The 22,364-nt window shown below is 36.8% G+C and overlaps 1 protein-coding gene across 6 annotated transcripts in view; it reads left to right on the top strand.

Annotated features, from left to right (window-relative positions):
- Window positions 1-21,978, top strand: part of MAPK8 (mitogen-activated protein kinase 8) — a 97,211-nt gene extending 75,233 nt beyond the window's left edge. For 4 of the 6 annotated variants that reach the window (XM_027062513.2, XM_027062512.2, XM_027062514.2 and 1 more), the window contains 7 exons: window positions 5,573-5,738; window positions 10,290-10,361; window positions 11,706-11,888; window positions 12,220-12,344; window positions 12,876-12,939; window positions 16,448-16,525; window positions 20,403-21,978. In XM_027062513.2, the coding sequence (XP_026918314.1) occupies window positions 5,573-5,738; window positions 10,290-10,361; window positions 11,706-11,888; window positions 12,220-12,344; window positions 12,876-12,939; window positions 16,448-16,525; window positions 20,403-20,548 (834 nt within the window). In that variant the 3' untranslated portion in view covers window positions 20,549-21,978. Of the gene's footprint in view, window positions 1-5,572; window positions 5,739-9,842; window positions 9,915-10,289; window positions 10,362-11,705; window positions 11,889-12,219; window positions 12,345-12,875; window positions 12,940-16,447; window positions 16,526-20,397 lie in introns of all 6 variants that reach the window. The other 2 variants (XM_027062515.2, XM_027062516.2) reach the window with 2 other exon arrangements.
- The last annotated feature ends 386 nt before the right edge of the window (window positions 21,979-22,364 follow it).

The following is a 22,364-nucleotide window of genomic DNA, read 5'->3' on the forward strand; positions in this document are numbered from 1 at the left end:
TTGAGGAGCTGTCCTGCACCTTGTAGAATGTTTAGCAGCATTCCTGGCCTGTACCCACTAGATCCTACCAGTACTTCCCAGTTACGACAACCAAAACTGTCTCTAGACATGGCCAAATATCCCTTGAGGGCAAAATTGCCCTGAATTGAGAGCTACTGTTTTAAAGCCAGAAGAGTCACAGGCTAATGGAGGTGTTTTTGTTTTTGTTTTTAAGTTTGTTTATTTATATTTGAGAGAGAGAGAAGGACAGAGGGAGGGAAAGAGAAAATCCCACATAGCCTGTACACTGTCATTGTGGAGCCTGACATGGGGCTTGAACCCACGACATGTGAGACCATGACCTGAGATGAAATTGGGTGCTTAACTGACTGAACCACCCAGGCGCCCCTGGGCTCTTTGACAATACAACTCTCTCAGAAACTTAGGAGGCTTCTTGTTTTTAGTTACAGTTCTTTTCACAGCACTGTTGTTAGTCACTGGTTCTGCCTTCTTGGATTTAATGTCTACCTTTAAGTTTTCAGGCTTCTGTTGACAAGTCTGAGGCATTTTCATCAAGTTTTTGAAAGATCTTACTGGTCTTTTTCCCTCCAGGGTTTTCAGAATTATTACGTGGAAATGATGCATGAAAAACAAATCCAAGGTATTGGTGGCATAAGACAACGTTTATTGCTTGTTCAGGGGTCTGCAGGGTTGGCCGTGTGGCACTGCTTCAGATCCCAGGTTTGTTCCACCTTCACGTTTCAGCATCCAGGCTGAAAGCGTGCCTCCCTGGGGCACATCCCTTCCTCCTGGTGAAAGATGGAGGAGCAAGAGCCAAGCTAAATCAAGCATATTTAAAACTTCTTTTCGGGGCACCTGGGTGGCTCAGTTGGTTAAGCGTCTGACTGTTGATTTTGGCTCAGGTCATGATCTCACAGTTCACGAGTTCAGGCCTTGCGTCGGGCTCTGTGCTGGTAGTGTGGAGCCTGCTTGGGATTCTCTCTTTCTCCCTCCCTCTCTCTGACCTTCCCATGCTTGTGTGTGCGCGCTCTCTCTCTCTCTCTCTCTTAAAATAAATAAACTTTAAAAAAAAAATTTTTTTTTAAATATAGAGAACTTTTCAGATTTGGTGTACAACATATTCCCTCACATTCCATTGCCTAAAACAAGTCATCTGACTTTGGCTCATTAGTAAGGTGGAGGAGCACAGATGGTCCCTTCCTCATGGGGGCTCCACCTAATTTTTCCACTTTACTTTGGTGTGAAAAGTATGGTGTGAAACCGTGCTTTGAATTTGATCCTTTCCCAGGTTAGCGATAATGTGGTGCAGCACTCTGTCACAGTGCCGCGGCTCCCGCCGCCACGCCGTCACAGGGTGAACGGCTGCTGCACGTAGCAAGCTTTCCCTACACATACAGCCATTCTGGTTTTCACTTTCAGGACACCACCAATAAATCACATTAGCTGTTCGACACTTGACTGTAAAACAGGCTTTGCGTTAGATGATTTGCCCAGCCGTAGGCTAATGTAAGCGTTCTGAGCATGTTTAAGCTAGGGTAGCCTTAAGCTCTAATGTTCAGTAGGTTAGATATATTAAATGCATTTTCATCTTACGATATTTTCAAGTTAGGAGGTTTTATCGGGACATAATACCACTGTGAAGTCAAGGAAAATGTATATATTGGGTTGGGAGGGGGAGAGAGTTACTAGACAATCTGCCATTTTTTAAGGGTTCAGTAGCATTTAGCTTTTCTAGAATGGCAAGGTCCTGAAAATCTAGACTCCAGGTCCCTTTCATTTTTGCTTTTAAAGTGGCCACTTCTTTCAAATGCGGCCAGTGGCCATCAACACACATTATGAAGGTTTTGCTTCCCAATCTCTTCTAGAGCAGGGGTCAGCAAACTTTTTCTGTAAAGACTTGAGAATCTTTTAGCCTTTGCAGATGATAGAGTCTCTCTCACAGCTATTTAGCTCTAACACAAAACAGCTAATAACACAAAAGCAGCTGTATATAGTAGGTAATTGAATGAAGAGAACTGTGTTCTAATAAAACTTTCTTCACAAAAATAGGCCTTAATTTGTTAACCCTTGTTCTAGAGCTTCAGGTTCAGTATACAAGTGCTGTGCCTTCCAAGTTACTGCAAGTGACAGGATCATGAAATGTATTGCTATTATATAATCTGGATCACCTTTCCAACCTCTGATATTAATTTCGCTGCTGCCTGCTGCTCAATCTGCTAAGCCAAGATTCTGTGTCTATAATAGTAACACCCCACTTCTAGTACTAATTTCAGTGTTAAAATAGACTAGTGTAAAAGAAAAACATTGTGTGTTTCCTTTGCTTTTACACTATTGCTGTACTACTTCTGACGCCAAATGTGTGGTAGTTTTTCCCACACCAAACACTTCTCAGATTTTCTGGACACCAGCTGGGTATCTGATAATTTAACTCAATCCTGATACTACCTACCTGGAGATAGCATCAGATCCAACAGGTTAAGGGATCTTGCCCAGAAGTACCCACTGTTCAGATGCCAGTCACAAACCCAGCTTGTTACCTGTGCTTCTGAACTACTGCTATAATTCAGAGGTTTATAAGACCCCTTCCTTGGGTTCAATTAATTTGCTAGAGTGGCTCACAGAACTCAGGGAACTCACCAGTTTATTACAAAGGACATAACTCAGAAACAGCCAGATAGAGAGATGTACTGGGCAAGATTTATTCTCCCAGCACCTCCACATGTTCACCAGCCTGCAAGTTCTCCTTACCAGTCCTTTTTTTTTTTTTTTTTTTTTTTTATGGAGGCTGCATTACAGGTTATGATTGATTAAATCATTAGCCTTTGAGGTTGAATTTGGTCTTTAGCCTTCTTCTCCCTGGTGATCTGAGTGGGAAATGCTGAGAGTTCTGACCCTCTAATCATTTTGTTGTTGCCCCTGGCAACCAGCCCCCCATTTTTGGAACTTAACAAAAGTCACCTCCTTAACATAAACTCTGGTTTGGTTGAATGGGACTTCTTAGGAATAACAAAAAGTAGGTCTTTCACTTTTAGTGCTCTTTTAGGTAATGCAAGGGTTTTAGGAGCTCTGTGCCAGTAATTGGGACAGAGACCAAATAGATATTCCTTATTTCAAATCGCAGTGGTACAACTAGGCTGTGTCATGGTAACAAATAAACCCTGAATTCTCAGGAGCTTAACACAGCTAAGGTTATGGTGGGGTAAGGACATAGGTGCTCAGCAAGCTCGCTTGACAGAGGGTCCACTATCTAGGAGGTACTAATCACCAGAGCCTAGGAAGAGACAACAGGGTGTCGTGCACTGGCCCTTCTGTTCTTTTTTTTTTTTTAACGTTTATTTATTTTTGAGACAGAGAGAGACAGAGCATGAACGGGGGAGGGTCAGAGAGAGGGAGACACAGAATCTGAAGCAGGCTCCAGGCTCTGAGCTGTCAGCACAGAGCCCGATGCGAGGCTTGAACTCACAGACTGCGAGATCATGACCTGAGCCAAAGTCAGCCGCTTAACCGACTTAGCCACCCAGACGCCCCTGGCCCTTCTGTTCTTTGCTCCCACTCACAGCCCATTGACTAGAGCTAATCATGGTTAGGGCTTGTCTGTGAGGAGGCTGAAAAATACTGGATTATTAGATTAATCCTACTTCCTCTGCCACAAATTTATGCAAATTTAATTCTTCTCATGGATAGTTAGCAGTGTTACATCTGTGGAAAGCTGTAAGTTGATACAAGGATGAATTTCAGGTAATAGTCTTTGAAGCATTTTCTTGACAAAACATATTTGTAAAAAAATTATATTTTGCTCTTAATCTTTCCAAAATAAAGTATTTAAGGTTGGCATCTTATTTCTAGGCTAGAGTGTAGTAGTGTAAAGAGCCATTAATCATTAACCATCACAGTAGACACTGAAGTGGTTTCAGTTTTGCAATATGCAATTCTTGAACAGGCTGTATTTGCTGAGATAATGTGTTTTGTAAATAGTACGACATTATATGTACAAAATAGCTGTAATGAAAACTTTCATTTTATATTTCATTAAGCCTGTTGATATCTTTTTTCAATTTGACAAAGCCCTTGGAGTACATATCTTCTAAACCCATTCATGATCGCCTATCAAAATGTGCTAAAGACAACATACATGATTTTCTGGATATAGGTGTTACAAAGTGTAAACAGTGTCTTACAGGCCAGCTTTTTTCTTTTGTATTAATCGTTCATATTCAACGTTACGTACTGCATGTCTGTACCCATAATGGAATGTGTTTGTGGGCAGATACATTGAGTTTGCTTTCTTTGGTTTCTTGGTTCATAATAAGATTCATCAGAGCTAACAGACAAAGTGTGTTGGACTTGAAAGTCATGAGTGTTTATGCTGCTGCTGCCTTCCTTTTAATGATCATAGCATAGAATTCCTTAAGGTTGGGCAGGTAGAAAATTCTTCACAAGGACCAACTGCTAGTATTTTATGGATTAGTGGCACCAAGACAATGGTGTCCTACTTCTATGGGCAGACAACAATTTTATGAACACATTTGTGTGATTTAAAGTGGGAAGCCAGTGATGGAAACACTGGTAATGATCATTTCAGTCCATGGGACGCCTGGGTGGCTCAGTTGGTTGAGCGTCTGACTTCAGCTCAGATCACGATCTCTGGGTTCTTGGGTTCAAGCCCTGCTTTGGGCTCTGTGTGAACAGCTCAGAGCCTGCAGCCTGCTTCGGATTCTGTGTCTCCCTCTTTCTCTGCCCCCTCTACCACTTGTTCTCTCTCTCTCTCTCTGTCTCTCAAAAACAAATTTAAAAAAACATTAAAAAAATTTTTTTAAGCTGAAAAAAACTGATAATTAATGACTTAAAAAAAAGATCATTTCACTCCTTTACAAATGAAAGTCTGCCAATTTGGTTTTTTTTTTTTTTATTTTTTTTTAAAGTTTATTTATTTACTTTGACAAAGAGGGGTAGGGGCAGAGAGGAAAGAGAGAATCCCAAGCAGGGTCCACACTATAGGCACAGAGCCCAGTGTGGGACTTGAACCCATGAATTGTGAGATCATGACCTGAGCCAAAACCAAGAGTCAGACACTTAACTGACAGAGCCACCAAAGCACGCTGAAAATCTGCCAATTTGAAAGGTCTTGGATTGTCAATAGAATGGACCGTTGACTTATCTATATAAAGCTCATTGTGACTTTAAAATGAGATTTTTAAAAATCTGGTAATTTAGTATACAAATGAGTATAAATGCTTACCTTAACTATTCTCTTTATTTTACTGTAACAGTTCTTACGTGAGCTTTAAAATACCTTTCAAAATTGCTTTTATTGCACTTGATTGAAAATTTCTAGCTAATCATAATTTCCATTGCTAATTTCTGTAATAAGTATGTATTCTTAAGTGAAAAATGCCATCAAGCTAATGTCTCACAATTACCTGTTACAAGGAATCTGAGCAGTGATACGGATTGTAATTGAGATAAATTATAACAATTACCATGAATTATTTTACAACTGATCTAACAATTTGTGAACTGTAAAATGTTTGTATATATCACAGCAGCCATTTTTTATTTTTGTATTTTGAAGGACTTAAAGCCCAGTAATATAGTGGTAAAATCAGACTGCACTTTGAAGATTCTTGACTTTGGACTGGCCAGGACTGCAGGAACTAGTTTTATGATGACGCCTTACGTAGTGACTCGCTACTACAGAGCACCTGAGGTCATCCTAGGGATGGGCTACAAAGAAAACGGTCAGCAAACACTATTTACTCAAAATACTGTTACTGGCTTTTGTTTATCAGATTTATTATGTAAATATTTAAGCTGGAAGTGCATAGAGTTAAATGTACCACTGAGGTGTTTATCAGGAGTTTGAAAGTAACTATAAATTTTGTCATAAATGTTTGGAAAAACTTGGGGCCCCTGTTTATTTAAATAGAAGTACATAACAGTCAACACTACAGTTGGATAGTTTGTTGCTATTGCCCCTGAAACAATATATGCCATCTGTTTGCCTGTAACTTGAAAATGAGCATTTCTTTTTTTAAATTTTTTTATGTTTATTCTTGAGAGAGAGAGACAGACAGCATAAGCGAGGGAGGGGCAGAGAGAGAGGGAGACACAGAATCCGAAGCAGGCTCCAGGCTCCAAGCTGTCAGCGCAGAGCCTGATGCGGGGCTTGAACTCACAAAATGTGAGATCATGACCTGAGCTGAAGTCGAACGCTTAAACCAAGTCACCCAGGCGCCCAGAAAATGAGCATTTCTAACAGGGACTTAGGAAGTATGTGGTAGATTGACAGTTTGTTTTTAGTAATAATCCTACTTTGCATTGGTGATATTTGAACATATTTCCAATCCCATGAAACTAAGGTTCTAGCACTTAGTGTAAACTGTAAGAGCTACATTGAGGCCATTCTGCAAAGCTGATGGATAATTAATTAAGGTGGTCTTTGGGGAAAAACAGTGTTTCATCAAAGCCTTGTATCCTGCCTTAAAGAGATAGCATTATTGTATATGGGTATATTCAATCATATATTTCAACAGTAGAATCAAGATTGAAAATTATCAGGCATGTAGTTCATGAATTTTTACAAATTTTATACATATATGTACATATATAGAATTTAAGAAGTTTTGTTGGGGGCGCCTGGGTGGCTCACTCGGTTAAGCGTCCGACTTTGGCTCAGGTCATGATCTCACAGTTCGTGGTTCGAGCCCCACTTCCGGCTCTGTGCTGACAGCTCAGCCTGGAACCTGCTTCAGATTCTGTGTCTCCCTCTCTCTCTCTCTGCCCCTCATGTTCTGTCTCTCTGTCTCAAGAGTGAATAAATGTTAAAAAAAAAATTAAAAAAAGAAAGTATTGTTGAATCTCACTCAGATATTTAGGAGATGAATAAATCTGCACAGGATTATTATTAACTTAAACTACAACTTTTAAAATGCAGTTTCATCCAAAATACTCCCTAGAAAAGGACCTAGGTGTTTTTTCTATCAAGAAATCTAGAACAGCAAGCAGTTTACTTTGAATCAAGAAACTATATTAATCTTCAAATTTCTTTTTTATAAAAGACTATATTGAACGGAGGGTTTTAGCTTAATTTCCTTTGCTTTTCTGAATTAATTAAAAACAAACACTTTAAACACTTACAGTTATTCTTTCCTAAGTAAACATGCTGTTCTGTTTTCTTACTCTCTACCTAAAATTGTTGTATGCCTTAGAATTTGGTGAGTTGGATTTAATATTAGACTCTTCTTTTGAGAGTTGATACTTCAAGTGATCAGCATGAAGATTGCTTTTGCATTTGCTGTAAAACTATTGGTTGTCATGGATATTGTGTCACTCAGTGACCTGTAAATGTGATTTTGGGACATAGCTCCCTACCAGAAATTAACATCAAGAGAAACTATCCTATGAAGAATTGGCATGCTTTCCTGTCTTAGATAAGAACTGTGGAGATCACTTGATTGCCTTTTTTTGCCTCAGGAAATGGAGTTAAATGTAATGCTCACTCATGATAACATTAGCAGCAAAGTTAAACATAAGAACTTCCTTCTTTTAGTGACACCCACCGCCATTTGTTTTAATAACTTTATTTGTCTTTTATTGCAAGCTACCATAAAGCTTTTTGGAAACTGTGATATAATGGAATATATTTAAACTGCCAAATAGACTAAGCAGTTTGACCCTTTAAAGCTAGTTTTTTGTTTGAATTAGGCTTACTATGTTCTGAGAGACTTCACTAACCCAGACAGTATCTTCCCACACTTGCAGCTTTTGAAATTTGTTTAAAAATAACGTTTTTCTTAAGGTTATCTATATAAATTATGTCCTGGATCTTTAACTAAAGTTTGCCATTCTCTAAAAATCTATAGGAAAAAGTTATTGTTGTAGATTTTTTCCATAAAATGAAAACCCTGGAAAAAAATTGTTCTTTGAACTGATGTATGAGTATTACTTTTTCCTTTAAAATTCTGTTCTTGAAAGTTTTGAATCATAAGGATTCATATGTATTTATTTCTATTTCTATTTTTATTTTTGAGAGAGAGTGTGTGTGCCCATGCGCACAGGTGTGGGACAGAGAGAGAGGGAGAGTGTCAGCTTGGAGCCCAAGGCAGGGCTTAATCCCTAGATCCCAGGATTCCATGAACTGCAAGATCATGACCTGAGCCCAAATCAAGAGTCAGGTGGCTCAATTGACTGAGCCACCCAGGCACCCCAAAACTCATATATATTTTAATATGAAATTTTATTTTTATTTTATTTCTTTATTTTTTTAGTGTTTGTTTAATTTTGAGAGAGAGACAGAGCATGACCAGGGGAGGGGCAGAGAGAGAGAGGGAGACACAGAATCTGAAGCAGGCTCCAGGCTCTGAGCTGTCAGCACAGAGCCTGACGCGGGGCTCGAACCCACGAACCACGAGATCATGACCTGAGCCAAAGTCGGACACTTAACCGACAGAGCCACCCAGGCGCCTCTTAATATAAAATTTTAGAGAAACTTTAATTCTACAGGATTTCCGAAATTTATTACCAACTTTGTTCCTAAGATTCTGTAATGAGCTGGCAGTCTCTTTATTGAGTGTATTAGAAAGTACAGACTTCTAATTTCATAAGTCTACCAGCATGGGCGCCTCTCCCTAATACTTTTGCCCTTTTCTTCATGCTCTCAAAAAGGGCCTGGAAACTTCAAAAACAAATGCAAGTTTCTGAGGCTTTCTTTTTAAATTGCTCATTCTTCCCCTCTTCTATTAAGCTGCAGCCACCTATTCTCCTTTTTATTTTAATTGAAGTAGAGTTAACATACAATATTATATTAATTTCAAGTGTACAACACAGTGATTCAGTGTTTATATACACTATGAAGTGATTACCACAACAAATTTAGCCATGTACTCCTGTTTTTACCAAATTTTCAGACCAAAGATATAAAATGTCAGGGTATATTAGTGAAACAGGTGGAGATTGCCCTTTCTGTGTCTGGCAGATTCTTTTCAGCATTGATTAGAGTTGATAAGAGTCCGTGAGTCATTGAGGAGACTCTGTAGATAATAAAATCTGTAGGAACTTTCATACTGTACCCAGCTAAAACTAACTTAAACCAAAGCAGTTTGGCTATATGGGTTTAAAAAACTTTAGGTGGAGAAAAAAGTTTAAGTTTTCTTAATTGATTATTTGCTCATTCTCTAAACACTTGTTCCTTTTGGGATAGTAGGGTAAATGTAACATGGCATTGCCAAGAAGACAAATTACTTCTGATTCAGAATAAGCATAGGATTTCTTTAATACATTTATCCAGTTTGAAATCCAGTTTGAAAATTTCTGAAGAGCTTTCGATTAACTTTTTAACTGTAATTGTTCATAGAAACATTCTTTCTGTGTAAATATTTTAATATACTAGATTATTTCTGCTCATGCTTTTTTCTTTTATTTGACTTAAAGAGAGAGTATAATGCACAGTTGAGCCTCAAAATAGAATCAAAATTTTATTTAAATTTTGCTACCTCGTGTTCGTTTTCAGCCTTATTTGTAAAGTCTGTGTTTTGTTCTGCCTATTTTATAAACAAATTTTTAGAGACAAAATGTATAAGTTTCTTAATTATGTGATTTCTGTGCATAGCTCTCACTTTAAAATTAGATGTGTAGTTAAAAGGCAATACTTCACGTTTGCTTTTGTGAATCAAAGCCTTTTGAAAAATATTTTGTGTTTTAAATTATTCCATTAGCTAAAATTAAAATCACTTTTTTCTTTTTGTGATGTTTTGCAGTTTTTATATAATGCAGTCATATTATGCTTCTTTGATTTTAATGACCTTTTGCTTTGCTTTTCCTTCTTTTGTGCTGCAAACATATAGTGGATTTATGGTCTGTGGGGTGCATTATGGGAGAAATGGTTTGCCACAAAATCCTCTTTCCAGGAAGGGACTGTATCCTTGTGCTGCTGCAGCAGTTTAATTAGTTAGGTGATGAACTTCCTTGTGTTCTCTAATGAAAATAAACATGGTACATTCATATATATATACATATATATATGGGTTTCGTAAACAGATGTAAAGTTTGTGGCTGTTATAGTTCAAAAATTGTTGAGAAAAGAAGCTGAAATATTTGTAGGCTGCATCTGGCAGTAGGACATACAGTCTCTGCTGGTAGTTAGAGCACATTCACTGTCACTCATTTTTATTTTATACTGCTTTCTATAATTTTAAAGTATACATGGTGTATGTGATTTTTTTTAATGTTTAAATATTTTTTTTTATTTTAACCAAAATCTTTATGTTAATGTCATTGCATTTTGTTTTCAGTTGACATTTGGTCAGTTGGGTGCATCATGGGAGAAATGATCAAAGGTGGTGTTTTGTTCCCAGGTACAGATCGTATCCTTACCTTTGGCCTAAAATGTAGTTTCTAAAGGTCAAAATGTATGATAGCACTTCAGCTTGGTCAGGTATAATGTATTTGTCTCTCCCTAATAATAAAGTATTGTTAAATTACTCTTTCAAAATACCACCTGCTATTTGACATAGACTTTCCTTTCCCTCATTTATTGTTTTGTATGTTAATTCTGACAACTGCTCAAGTTAATTATCCACAATTACTTGCTGGCTTTGAGTTGATTTATTTAACCTAAATCAAAAATCATGGCTTGCATTAAACTTTCTAATAATTGTACACTTGAGTAAGTCTTAGAAGTACCTTAGGACTTAATATGAATTTTAGAATTGTCTGTTGCTTCTGTTCATCCTTTTGTTTTTTACCCCCAACACCTCCTCTTTTGTTAATGTTCTGTGTGTTTCATGTTTTTTGGTTGCTGTCTCATTATTCAACATAACATACTGATATTTTCATCAGATAATTTTAGCAGTGATAGTTTTATATGGTGATGAGTAGATTTGGGTTCATTCTTTTTGTTCATCTGACCACTTTTAGTATTCATATTAACAGTGATCTGTTATGTGTTTATCAGCTGGTGACACTTAGAGTTGTTGTAGGACCGGGGATGGAAAAAGCCATACTCACTGGGTTACAGTAAGAAAAGTTGAGTTAGTGTGTAGAGAAGACTTGGAGTATAAAGACTAGGAGGAAAAAGACCAAGGAATCCTAACCTCACAACTTACCAAAACAGACTCATTTTCTTAAGTTTCAGAGCTTTAAAAACATTTTCATTAACGTAAGGTAAACAAAGAGTGGCAAAAGAAAATGCCACTTTTGTTAGACCCATCATTTTTATTGCTACAGGTTATTTTCTGTCGGTGTAGAAAACTAAAAAAAGTAGGACAGATTATAAGAAATATTTCTTATACTTCACATTTTCTGATAAGCTGCAAGAAAAGACAGATTTTGTATTCTAGAATTGTGCACAGTTTAAATTCAGATTCCCTGTGAGTAGTAATTGTCATTATTTCTTCAGTCACCTGTCATTTGTATATAGAATTTGTAGGTTTAAGCTTCCGTTGTTAAGGTAAAATCAGTATTAGACACACACACACACACACACACTCACACACAGACAAAGTAAGGTTAACAAAGCTTGTTTATTGATCCTTTCTGTCTGTCTACAGTCATTGCCTTTTACAAGCTGGCTATAAGACAGAAGATATATAACTGCCACATTCTTTCTTAGGGTTTTTTAAATGCCATTTTCTTGTCATTTTAATATAGATATGACTAATGTGTTGAACATTAGATACAGAGTATTTTTCTTAGCTACTTGATATTAGATATTGATCAGTGGAATAAAGTTATTGAACAGCTTGGAACACCATGCCCTGAATTCATGAAGAAACTACAACCAACAGTAAGGACTTACGTTGAAAACAGACCTAAATATGCTGGATATAGCTTTGAGAAACTCTTCCCCGATGTACTTTTCCCAGCTGACTCGGAACACAACAAACTTAAAGGTACTTTTTATAAATACATATATTTAATCCCATTTTGAGTGTGTGTGTGTGTGTGTGTGTGTGTGTGTGTTTGTATGTTTGTGTGTTTATGTTCTTACGGGATATAACCCAGCGTCCTTTCTGGGTAATGGAACAAAGTGAAAGACTTTAGTTACTTTTTTTTTGTAAAATTTTTTTTTTGACCATATGTATGACCAGATTTTATAGTAAAATCTGTTCTTTTAAAAAGAACATATACTTTTTGATAAATGATAATGTCAAGTTTCTGAAGTTTATGGTAATTTAAAAACTTTTATGAGGTACATGTACATTAACATCATTATTTTTACAGCCAGTCAGGCAAGGGACTTGTTATCCAAAATGCTGGTAATTGATGCATCTAAAAGGATCTCTGTAGATGAAGCCCTCCAGCATCCATATATCAATGTCTGGTATGATCCTTCTGAAGCAGAAGCTGTAAGTTCTTTTCTTAATGTTTGAAGAATATATTGAATTAGAGTTAGGTTTGGAGGAGACTTTTTAAATTTAAATAAAAGTACAGATAAATGATGATGGTATTTTTCTGTTTTTGCATGAATGGTATCTTAAGTTAATGAGCATCTCCAAGCACTCCTGACACAAAATAAAGCTACATCCCACTGTTTCTTACCTTTTTGCCTTGCCTTTTACATAATGAGCTAGAATGTTGAACACTTTGGGAAAACGTTGTAACTAATTGCAAAACAAATTATTGTGTCCAAAGCATAGCACAATTCTGTAATATAAATAAAATGTGACAATTTCAAAAACTGGAAGAAGAGAAAAAGACAGTTCAACATCTTTTTTTTTTTTTTTTTTTGTCATTTTGTTGTCCAAAATTAGTTTCTCTACATAAGAAGGTTGGTCTGATGATGTATTTTTGAAAGCCTCTAATACTTCAAATAATTATAAAGAATTTATGTACTCCCAATAAAGCAACTCAATTATTACTGCCCTTGTGTTTTTCAGCCACCACCCAAGATACCTGACAAGCAATTAGATGAAAGGGAACATACAATAGAAGAGTGGAAAGGTAACATTCGCCAAGTTCTTAGAGATGAAGCTGAAAGAGCATCTGAATCTTTATGTTGATTTAATCATGTTAGGAAAATTAAAGATACTTGTTATTCATAACTGATATTTGGTAAGAGGATTATTAATGTTTTTACAGAGGTAGAAATTAAGTCTCCTCCATCCCTGACTTTATCTGAATCTCTCGTGTTTCCTACCCCAGAGAGACACATCAGTGGTTTCTGAAATTTGTATGTTCTTCCATAGTGTACAGATACACAGACTTGTGTTTGCCATCTCCCTCTCTTTCTCTCCCACCCTGTTTTAATCACAAATGGTCGTATACTGTTCACATTTGCTTTGTTGATATAATCATTTATCTTCAAGATTCTTCTGTCTCGTTCCACATATCTGGCTCATTTGGCTTAAAAGCTGTTAGCATTCTGCTGTACGACTGTGTCACAATTTCTGTATTTAACTCCTTCTTGAAGAGCTTTGTGTCCAGGCTGTTGTTGTTACAGACAGCTCTGCAGTGTTGTTGTGCACATGTGAGAACAGGCCTGTAAGAAAAATCCTATAAGGAGATTTGTCAGGCCAAAGGATATTCCCAAATTACTTTCCATAGAACTTATAGCAGTTTATACTTCCATCAGCATTGTGTAGAATGTCTGTTTTACCCCCACCCTCCCCAACCGAGTTAATTTTTCATCTTTGCAACTCTAATATGGTAGTTTTACTTTGTGTATGTGGGTAAACATTAATAATACATTGATTGTCACAGAAATGTTAAAGTGTTTCTTTCATTAAAAGATTCCCTGGAACACTGGAGCCAGATAATTTTTAGATCCTGTTCACTTCCATTTGCATTGTTGTCATTTAGTAATTTGATGACTTTTATAGCCGCATGACTTTGGGCAGGTCACTTGGTCCCTTCTTTACCTATCTTAAAATGGTGATAGAGGACATCTTATTAAGAGCTAAGTACCAAAGTGGTTGCAGGGCTAAAGGTAGTGAGGAGATACAAACTTAAACAAGTGATCTGTCTATAAACCTGTTCGAGAAGAATGAATTTGATTCTTTCTTTTTAGGAATAACCAGAGATTGGTCTTCTCTGAGTTGACTTTAGGGAAACACACAGACCCTCTAGAGCCCACCAGAGTGATAGAATTGAGTAGAACCTAGTATATCTGTATATGTAATAAGTAATGTACAAGGATGTAATTGTGGATCAAAGTGTGTACTAAAATATCTTGCCTGATATTTTTATATACCATTACATTTAGAATAGGCATTTATGTATTTCTTATAACCTTAATAGGCCACCAGTTGTAAAACACACCGCTGTATACTACTAAGAAAACACTGCCAGGGGCACGGCACCATTGATTGTAAGATGCAGCCCCATTTCCAAGATAATAAACTGATAAAAGTGCATCTTAAAATCAGTGTAACACAGTATAGTTGACCCTTCCAGCAATGCAGGGGTTAGGGTGCTGACTCACACGCACTTGAAAATTCACATAAAATTTTTGACTCCCCATAAAACAGCTGCTAATAACCTGCTGTTTTCTGGAAGCTTTACCACTAACATGGTTGGTTAGCACAGATTTTAATGTTATATGTATTATATACTGTATTCTTACAATAAAGTATGCTAGAGAAAAAAATGTTATTAAAATCATAAGAGAAAATTTACAGTACTGTGCATATATTTGTTGAAAAAAGTCCACGTATAACTGGACCCATGCATTTCAAACCCATGTTGTTCAAGAGTCAGCTGTATTTTTGTTTGTGTGTAAAGATGTATCTGGAATTTATTCTGTATCTTTTTCTCCTAGTCTAAGTGTAGCTCAGTAATTACCCACAAAATGCCTTTTTTTCTTTCTTCTTTTTTTCTTTTTTTTAAAGAGGGTGAGTGTTTGGACAGGGGAGGGGCAGAGAAAGAGAGAGAGAGAGTCAGAGAGAGAGAATCCCAAGCAGGCTCCATGCCCAGTGCAGAGCCCAGCATGGGTCCGATATCCCAATTGGGAGATCCCATGATCCCATACGAGATCATGACATGAACCAAAGCCAAGTTGAATGCTTAACCGACTGAGCCACCTGGGTGCCCCGCAAACTGCCTTTTTAAAGATCTGCTTAAGAGGTTTAGCATTACAACAGAAAGAAAAATCTGTTGGCAGAGCCATTAACTTACATGTTGCGTTGCCTACTTAGTACTCCTAAGTAGCTTTGGTTCTTCTCCCCTTTTTTTTCTTTAAAGAAAAGCATCTTTCATTCTTCCCTCTATCCTATTTTTCTCCTTCGAAGCCCAAAAAGATTAATATAGCAAGGAAAGTTAGGTGTCTCTAGCTTTTGTTCATTTCAACATATCCACTCAATTTACCTTATAATCAGAGATTCCTTATCAGTTTAAGGAATTCAGACTCCTTGAAATTCTGGGCAACATTCTCTACTTGTACATTTTCCTCAGAAGAGGGTTTGTTGTGCTTATGCAGTTCTCAAAGGATTCCTGACTCAAATATGGTGATGCATAATGGTGATTGTAGCATTGACTAGAAGGCTCTTCTGAAGTAGATATTCTTACCCTTATGGTGCATCACACTTGACCTCAAGATCACTTAGAAGAACGCAGGGCAAGGCACATAGGACCTCAAGGCAGCATTTGGCATCTCTCTTCAGTTGGAACAGTGCTCACACAGTCCATCCACTGTCCAGAAGTCCAGTTAAAAAATGAGGTTCCCATGGAAAAATCTTGACTGTGATAGCATGTTATGCTTCAAATCATAAGGAGTTGAAGTGTAGCTACCTGCTTTTTTTTTTTTAACAGAAGTCCATGGGGGAGGGGAAGAAAAAAAAAAAAAAAGAGGTTAGAGAGGGAGAGAGCCAAAGCATAAGAGACTCTTAAAAACTGAGAACAAACTGAGGGTAGATGGGGGGTGGGAGGGAGGGGAGGGTGGGTGATGAGTATTGAGGAGGGCACCTGTTGGGATGAGTACTGGGTGTTGTATGGAAATCAATTTGACAATTTCATATTAAAAAAATGTATATTCCATCCCAATTAAAGAGGCTTCCATACACTTCTGTACTTAAGTCTTTTAACAGATATCTGGATAAGCACCTACAATGTACTAGGTTACTATGTCACAACCAGGAAATAAGACATGAATGAAACAAATGTGATTTAAGCTCTCACTGAGACAGAACTGAGCATGTGTAGAATGATATGGTATAGTACAGAGTTCTGGTGGAGTAAAAAAGATAAGGCTTCTAACCCCAGCTCTATCCTTAATCCAACTTTAGGAACATTAGTTATACCAGAGATTTTGTTCTTTCAGTATAGTTCATTGTTCAGGATCAGGGTATTGTTACAAACACCTTTGAATCTTAGACTGACACTTAGGGACACTTTACCATTGAAAGGACACTATTAGAAGTCTTTAATGTGTGTAAAAATGTTCAACTTAAAACAGATATCTGTGAGGTTGGCTCTCAGACTTTGAAAAGTTTGTTTTTGTTCACCTCTTTTTCAGAGTTGATATACAAAGAAGTTATGGACTTGGAGGAGAGAACCAAGAATGGAGTTATACGGGGGCAGCCCTCTCCTTTAGGTTGGTTACTATATAAGCTTGGTTAAGGTTATAAGGTTTTAAGGTTAGGGTTACTTCTTGTGTTGTAATCTTCAGTTGCATGGATCACGTATTGTTTCCTGTATTTATCACTGTTACTATTCAAAGTTTAAGTATAGGGAGTGTAGTTTGGGTGCTTTAATTTGAAACCACTGGTAGGTACACTGTTGTCCCAATATATCATGCTAATATATCGGTAACTGACTCCATAAAATACACATCTTTTTCTATAATACTGACATTCTGTTGAAAAACGGAAATTTAAAACCATTTTGTATTGGCATTGTTCTCTTTAAAGAAGAAATTTTTCATAATTCAATATACTTACCAGGATTTTAATAGTCTTTACTTTGGATAAATAAACTAAGCCTTCATTGAAAGATTTAGTACGTCTTTCTCATTAAGTTACCATCTTTCTCATTTTGGTATTGATTTGTTGAACCAAGGCAGTAACATTAAAACTGCCATTAGGAAGTGTTCCATCTAAAAAGAAAACTGGTTCGCAGGAGTTAAACATTTTCTTCTATCACAAGCTATATTTAATGTTAGCACTTATAAAAGCATAAAGCATTGAGAGAAAAAGTTAAATGACAGGTAACATGTATATATTCAGTACAAACTACATGACAGGCACTGGTGGTTTATGTACTTTATTTCATTCAGCCCCTGAGACCTCACTAAAGGGAATATTATGCATATTTTACAGATGAGGAAACTAAAGTTCGGAAGAATTAAATGAACATAAAATCACAAATGTATTATGTAGAAAAGCTAATACTTACAGCCATGTTCATCAGTAACTTCAAATGGCATGGTTTTTCTAGCATCCCATGTGGCCTTTAGCTGGCAGCAGAGACTTTTGGCTACAGAAGTTAGAACAGCTTTATGAAAGAGATGAAATTTGAACTGAACCTTGAAGGCTGAGTAGTGTTTTAAGAGCTAGGTCTTGAATTTGAGTAAGACTATGCCATTTTAACCATCCCTTTAAAACTCTTCTACGTTCTAAAAAAAATAAAAATAAAAATATTATATGAGTAAGATTTTTAACTATAGTTTCAAATGCCCATTTTGTTATACTATAAACATATTTGTTTAGTTTCTGTGGCTTTCTGAGGCACTTTTGGTTATATTTGTGAGTTTTTGAAATTTTTTATTTTTTAAATCCTTGATCAGGAATACAGTCTTACAAATTATAATATAGATCCTGTTGAAAATAGAAAATGGGGGCACCTGGGTGGCTCAGTCGGTTGAGCTTCTGACTTCAGCTCAGGTCCTGATCTCACGGTTCGTGGATTCAAGCCCCACATCGGGCTCTGTGCTGACAGCTCGGAGCCTGGAGCCTGCTTCTGATTCTGTGTCTCTCCCTCTCTGCCCCTCCCCTGCTCACGCTGTCTCTCTCTGTCTCTCAAAAATAAATAAATGTAAAAAAAAAAATTTTTTTAAATACATAAAATGATTTTGACAGCTTTTACCTACAATTTAGTTGTAACAAAAGCTATATTATAAATGCTTTAATAGCTGAGTTAATTAGCTTTGTATTGATGTACAGTAGTAGTTATAACTAAATTTAGTTCATGTTGGAGCTTTGAGTGGGATTTGAAAAATCCATTATGTGGGAGACTTATATTTCAGAATGCTCTCCTAGTGAGTGGCACATCGGAAGTGTCAGATACTTGAGTAAACTTAATTTCATGAGATAGAGCAGTTTTATCTGTTTTTAACTTATTTAAAGAAACTGGATCTTAAACAGCACTTGACTATGGTTATAAAATAAGTCAGTGGTAAGGACAGGACTGCAGGTTTCTAGACATTTTCTGGATTCTCAGGTATAGCTTAGGGAGAAGAGTGTTAATAACTCAACCCATTATAAAAATATTCAGTTCTTGATTATATGGAAAAAGAGAAGAAAGTCTTTGACAGATTAAACTATCAGATAATCACAATATCATTTCACCTTGAATTTTGGAAATTAAATATATTATTTTTCCCACTTTTCCTATCTTTATTTTGGTTTGGCTAAGTTTGCATGCCTTTGAGGGTGTAGAGACTCACCTTAGGGGGAAATGACTCAGCTACCTAAAATGAAGGATTTTCCCTATTATTGCCAATTCAGATATTTGAGAATTTACTAGATTGCTTTAAAGTTCAGGGAAAAAAACAAGTACTTTTCTTAGGTATTTGATTTTCAGATTTAGAAGTTAACTATTTAGGGTTGCCTGGGTGTGGCTCAGTTGTAGGTGCCGGACTTTGGCTCAGGTCATGATCTCACGGTTTGTGAGTTCGAGCCCTGCATCGGGCTCTGTGCTAACAGCTCAGAACCTGGAGTCTGCTTCAGATTCTGTGTCTCCCTGTCTCTCTGCCCCTCCCCTGCTTGTGCTCTCTGTCTCTCAAAAATAAAACAAACATTAAAAAATTTAAAAAAAAAAACCACTTAAAAGAAAGTTAACTATTTAATGCATTTAAAAGTTAATTTTGGGGGCACCTGGCTGGCTCAGTTGGTAGAACATAACAATTCTTGATCTCAGGGTTGTAAATTTAAGCTCCACATTGGGTGTAGAGATTACTTAAAATTTTTTTTAATTAGAAAATAAAAGTTAATTTTTATCAAATTAAGCAGTTTGGATAAAATGAAGTTTGGGTTACAAAATAGAGGCATAAAATGTATATTTGGTGGAACCCTTTTATGATTTGAATATTTTGGTACAAGTCTTTGAAGCTAGCTGTGGTATTGTGTACTCTTCAGTCAGAACAGGTGCATTCTGTAGTGTCCTATGGATTGAATTTAAAATATAATGTCTTCGGTTCACTCTGGCTAGAAACCTAATGGACCAGTCCAGCCCAACACCCTAAAGATTTGCCTATCCCCACTCCCCTGGCTATTTCCTTGTTAGATTTGAAGACAAGCTCTCAGAGGACCTTTTGTATTCTAAAGTGTTTTATGGTTCATCATTAGAATGGTAGGATGATTTCAAGCACTGAGATGCTGGGTTCTGGAGTAGTGGTTTTCAGCCTGCTTTGTTTTATCATCCTTTGAGTGCCTGAAAACTCAGCCCTTAGATATTCTTACCGCTCAATTTGGAAACCACTGCTTTTATTCCATAAATGAGTTCTTAAGAACTTTTGTATAACTTGCATTATTTAATAGGCTCAAGTTTGGAATGGCCCTTATTTAGTAATCCCATAGTTCAGAAGTACTTACCTAAGAATGTGAATCACCGTTAACATATTTCCCACCCCGCAAGTGACATTCCTTCCCCTTTCCTAACCCAGCCCCCTTGAAAGGATTTCACTATTGGTTATGTATTCCTCCTGTTCCTTTTTAAAATCTAAGAAATGCTTGTTACGTATACTTTCAGTAAAGGAAACAGTCTTCCCCTACTTTATCTGTTTAATAAATCCATGCTAGCATTTATGAAGTATTTATTAGAGTAAAAATAACAAGAACTTGAGTTTACCCAAATAGGGTTCTTGAGTGACCCTGGCAAGTCCTAAAACCTAAACTGGGACAGTTGAACTAAGGACCCTTCCATTTAGAATGATTTTAGTCTTTGTCTTGGCTTTTTCTTTAAAACAAGATGTGCCAGAATACTGCTTGGAGTTTACAGTGAGAAGATAACATAAGCCATTTTTATTAGGGCAGTGGTTTTTAACTTTTTGAGTTACATATCCCTTTGGATCCTCTGTCCAAAAAAATGCAGTACCGACAGTATTGCATGTATTATCACACACACAACTTTTAAACCTTTTAAAGCCAAGAGAAAAAAAATGATTGATTACTAGAGGAAGCCAGTACAGTACAGGTAGCTCAGTGTGCAACTCTGTCTGCAACTGATTTGCTGTTTTGTTTCTCATAGCACAGGTGCAGCAGTGATCAATGGCTCTCAGCATCCATCGTCATCATCGTCTGTCAATGATGTGTCTTCAATGTCAACAGATCCGACTTTGGCCTCAGATACAGATAGCAGTCTGGAAGCATCAGCTGGACCTCTGGGCTGTTGTAGATGACTACTTGGGCCTTGGCAGGGGGGTGGGGGGATGGGGAGTCGTTTAGTCATTGATAGAACTACTTTGAAAACAATTCAGTGGTCTTATTTTTGAGTGATTTTTCAAAAATGTAGAATTCATTTTGTAGTAAAGTAGTTTATTTTTTTTAATTTCAAGTGATGTAATTTAAAACTTAAGTTGTGTTTTAAAACAGCAACAAAACTATTGTATTTTTGCTGTAATTAACTGTATAATGTAAACCTAATTATTTTATCATGGTTTAAAATTTTTGCATATTTGCTTTATCTTATGCTGCTGATTTTTTTTTTACTGAATTTGTAAGATTTTGTTTATCAAAGCAACTATTATGTGGTGACTTGCCTATATCATGAATTATTTAAGATTTTTATAGGTTTTTTTTATTAGAATTTTATTTCAAATGTTTTGTTCATGATGCTATCCTTCAGGGTTATGTGCTTATCAATGAAATAACCCCAGAGGAGTGAGGGAAAATAACCTGTAGCCAGTTGTATTCAGGAATAACTACTGTAAATGATGAACGTGTTAAAAAACCTCCAATATTTGCTACTTGCCAATCTTAATTTAATTTCAACAATTGGTAGGTAATCCTACATCCTACATTGTTTTTTGGCAAAAGCCCCATCATCTAAATGACAGAATAACTCAGAGCATGTCTTTGAAGATGCTGGGCGTCTACCACCACCCTCCTATTCCCCGCCCCCCCCCCCACCCCACACAACAGAAGCCAAGTAAAAAGAATATGGTATTTTCTGCAAATTTGTGGCATGCTCAAAGATTATGATCACATAAAGTCAAGAGGATACTTCATGAATAATACATTTCAATGCAAATAAACAGATGGTTCACTTCTACTAGCTATGAGCCTGTTTTTGTATACACTGAGTTAATCTACTCAGGCTGTAGGTCCCAGCTGTGGTCTAGAGTCTGGTCTTTCCCTTTCCTGCAGCCTCAGGCCCTTGGACCTGGGACCTTTCTGGTTTCCTAGCATGATATCAGTCAGTTGAGCACCAGTTCTCAAGGCGTTTCTGGCCATTTGATTCTACCTGTAGCATAATCCTATTTATACTAGCTGTCAGGAGGTTCCGAAGCCTACTTCAATTTCTGTAGGTGATGTATCAAATGAGCAATATACCGTTCATCTGAAAATAGTAGCACACAGCCATATATAGGATATCATTTTCTAAGGACTGTTTCTTCACATTGAGCAGAGCAGGCATAAGTGGTGGTTATTCAGTCTGAGTCTTTGTTTTTTTTATACCTGATTTTCAATAAAACATGCAATGTGGATGTTGAGTAGGGTAAGAATGGTGCTGCTCCTGACAAGTGTATGTTAACTGTTTACATTTTCTATCTGCGGAATTATTTCTCCACAACTGAATTTTTCGTAAGTAAATGTCATTGAAATCTCATTTTCTCTGAAATACATCGTCTGTACGGCCCCAGGCACCTTTTGTTATTTTTGGAACAAGACGGATTTTATATCATGAACTGGGAAATGCATACGTAAATCAGTGACAAGGTTCTAGGCAGGAAGCCCATGGGAATTACTGACCAGTAAGAGCAAGAACTGGTGCATCTCAACATGCCGTGTCTGAAAGTTCGCTTGGCCTGTGATTTGTGTATTTAGTGCCAGATTCCTTTTGAGTTACTTATTTTAGGTTATTGTTAATGTGCAATATTCAGGATTAAAATACGTTAGCCTTTTTAATATGCTTTGAAATAGCAAGTTTGTTTTTGATGGTTTTATGTCATGATATCTAGCCTCTGGAGGTTGTCAGCCTTTTTATCAGTCCCT

Source organism: Acinonyx jubatus, chromosome D2, assembly GCF_027475565.1.
Source record: "Acinonyx jubatus isolate Ajub_Pintada_27869175 chromosome D2, VMU_Ajub_asm_v1.0, whole genome shotgun sequence".
NCBI lineage: Eukaryota > Metazoa > Chordata > Mammalia > Carnivora > Felidae > Acinonyx > Acinonyx jubatus.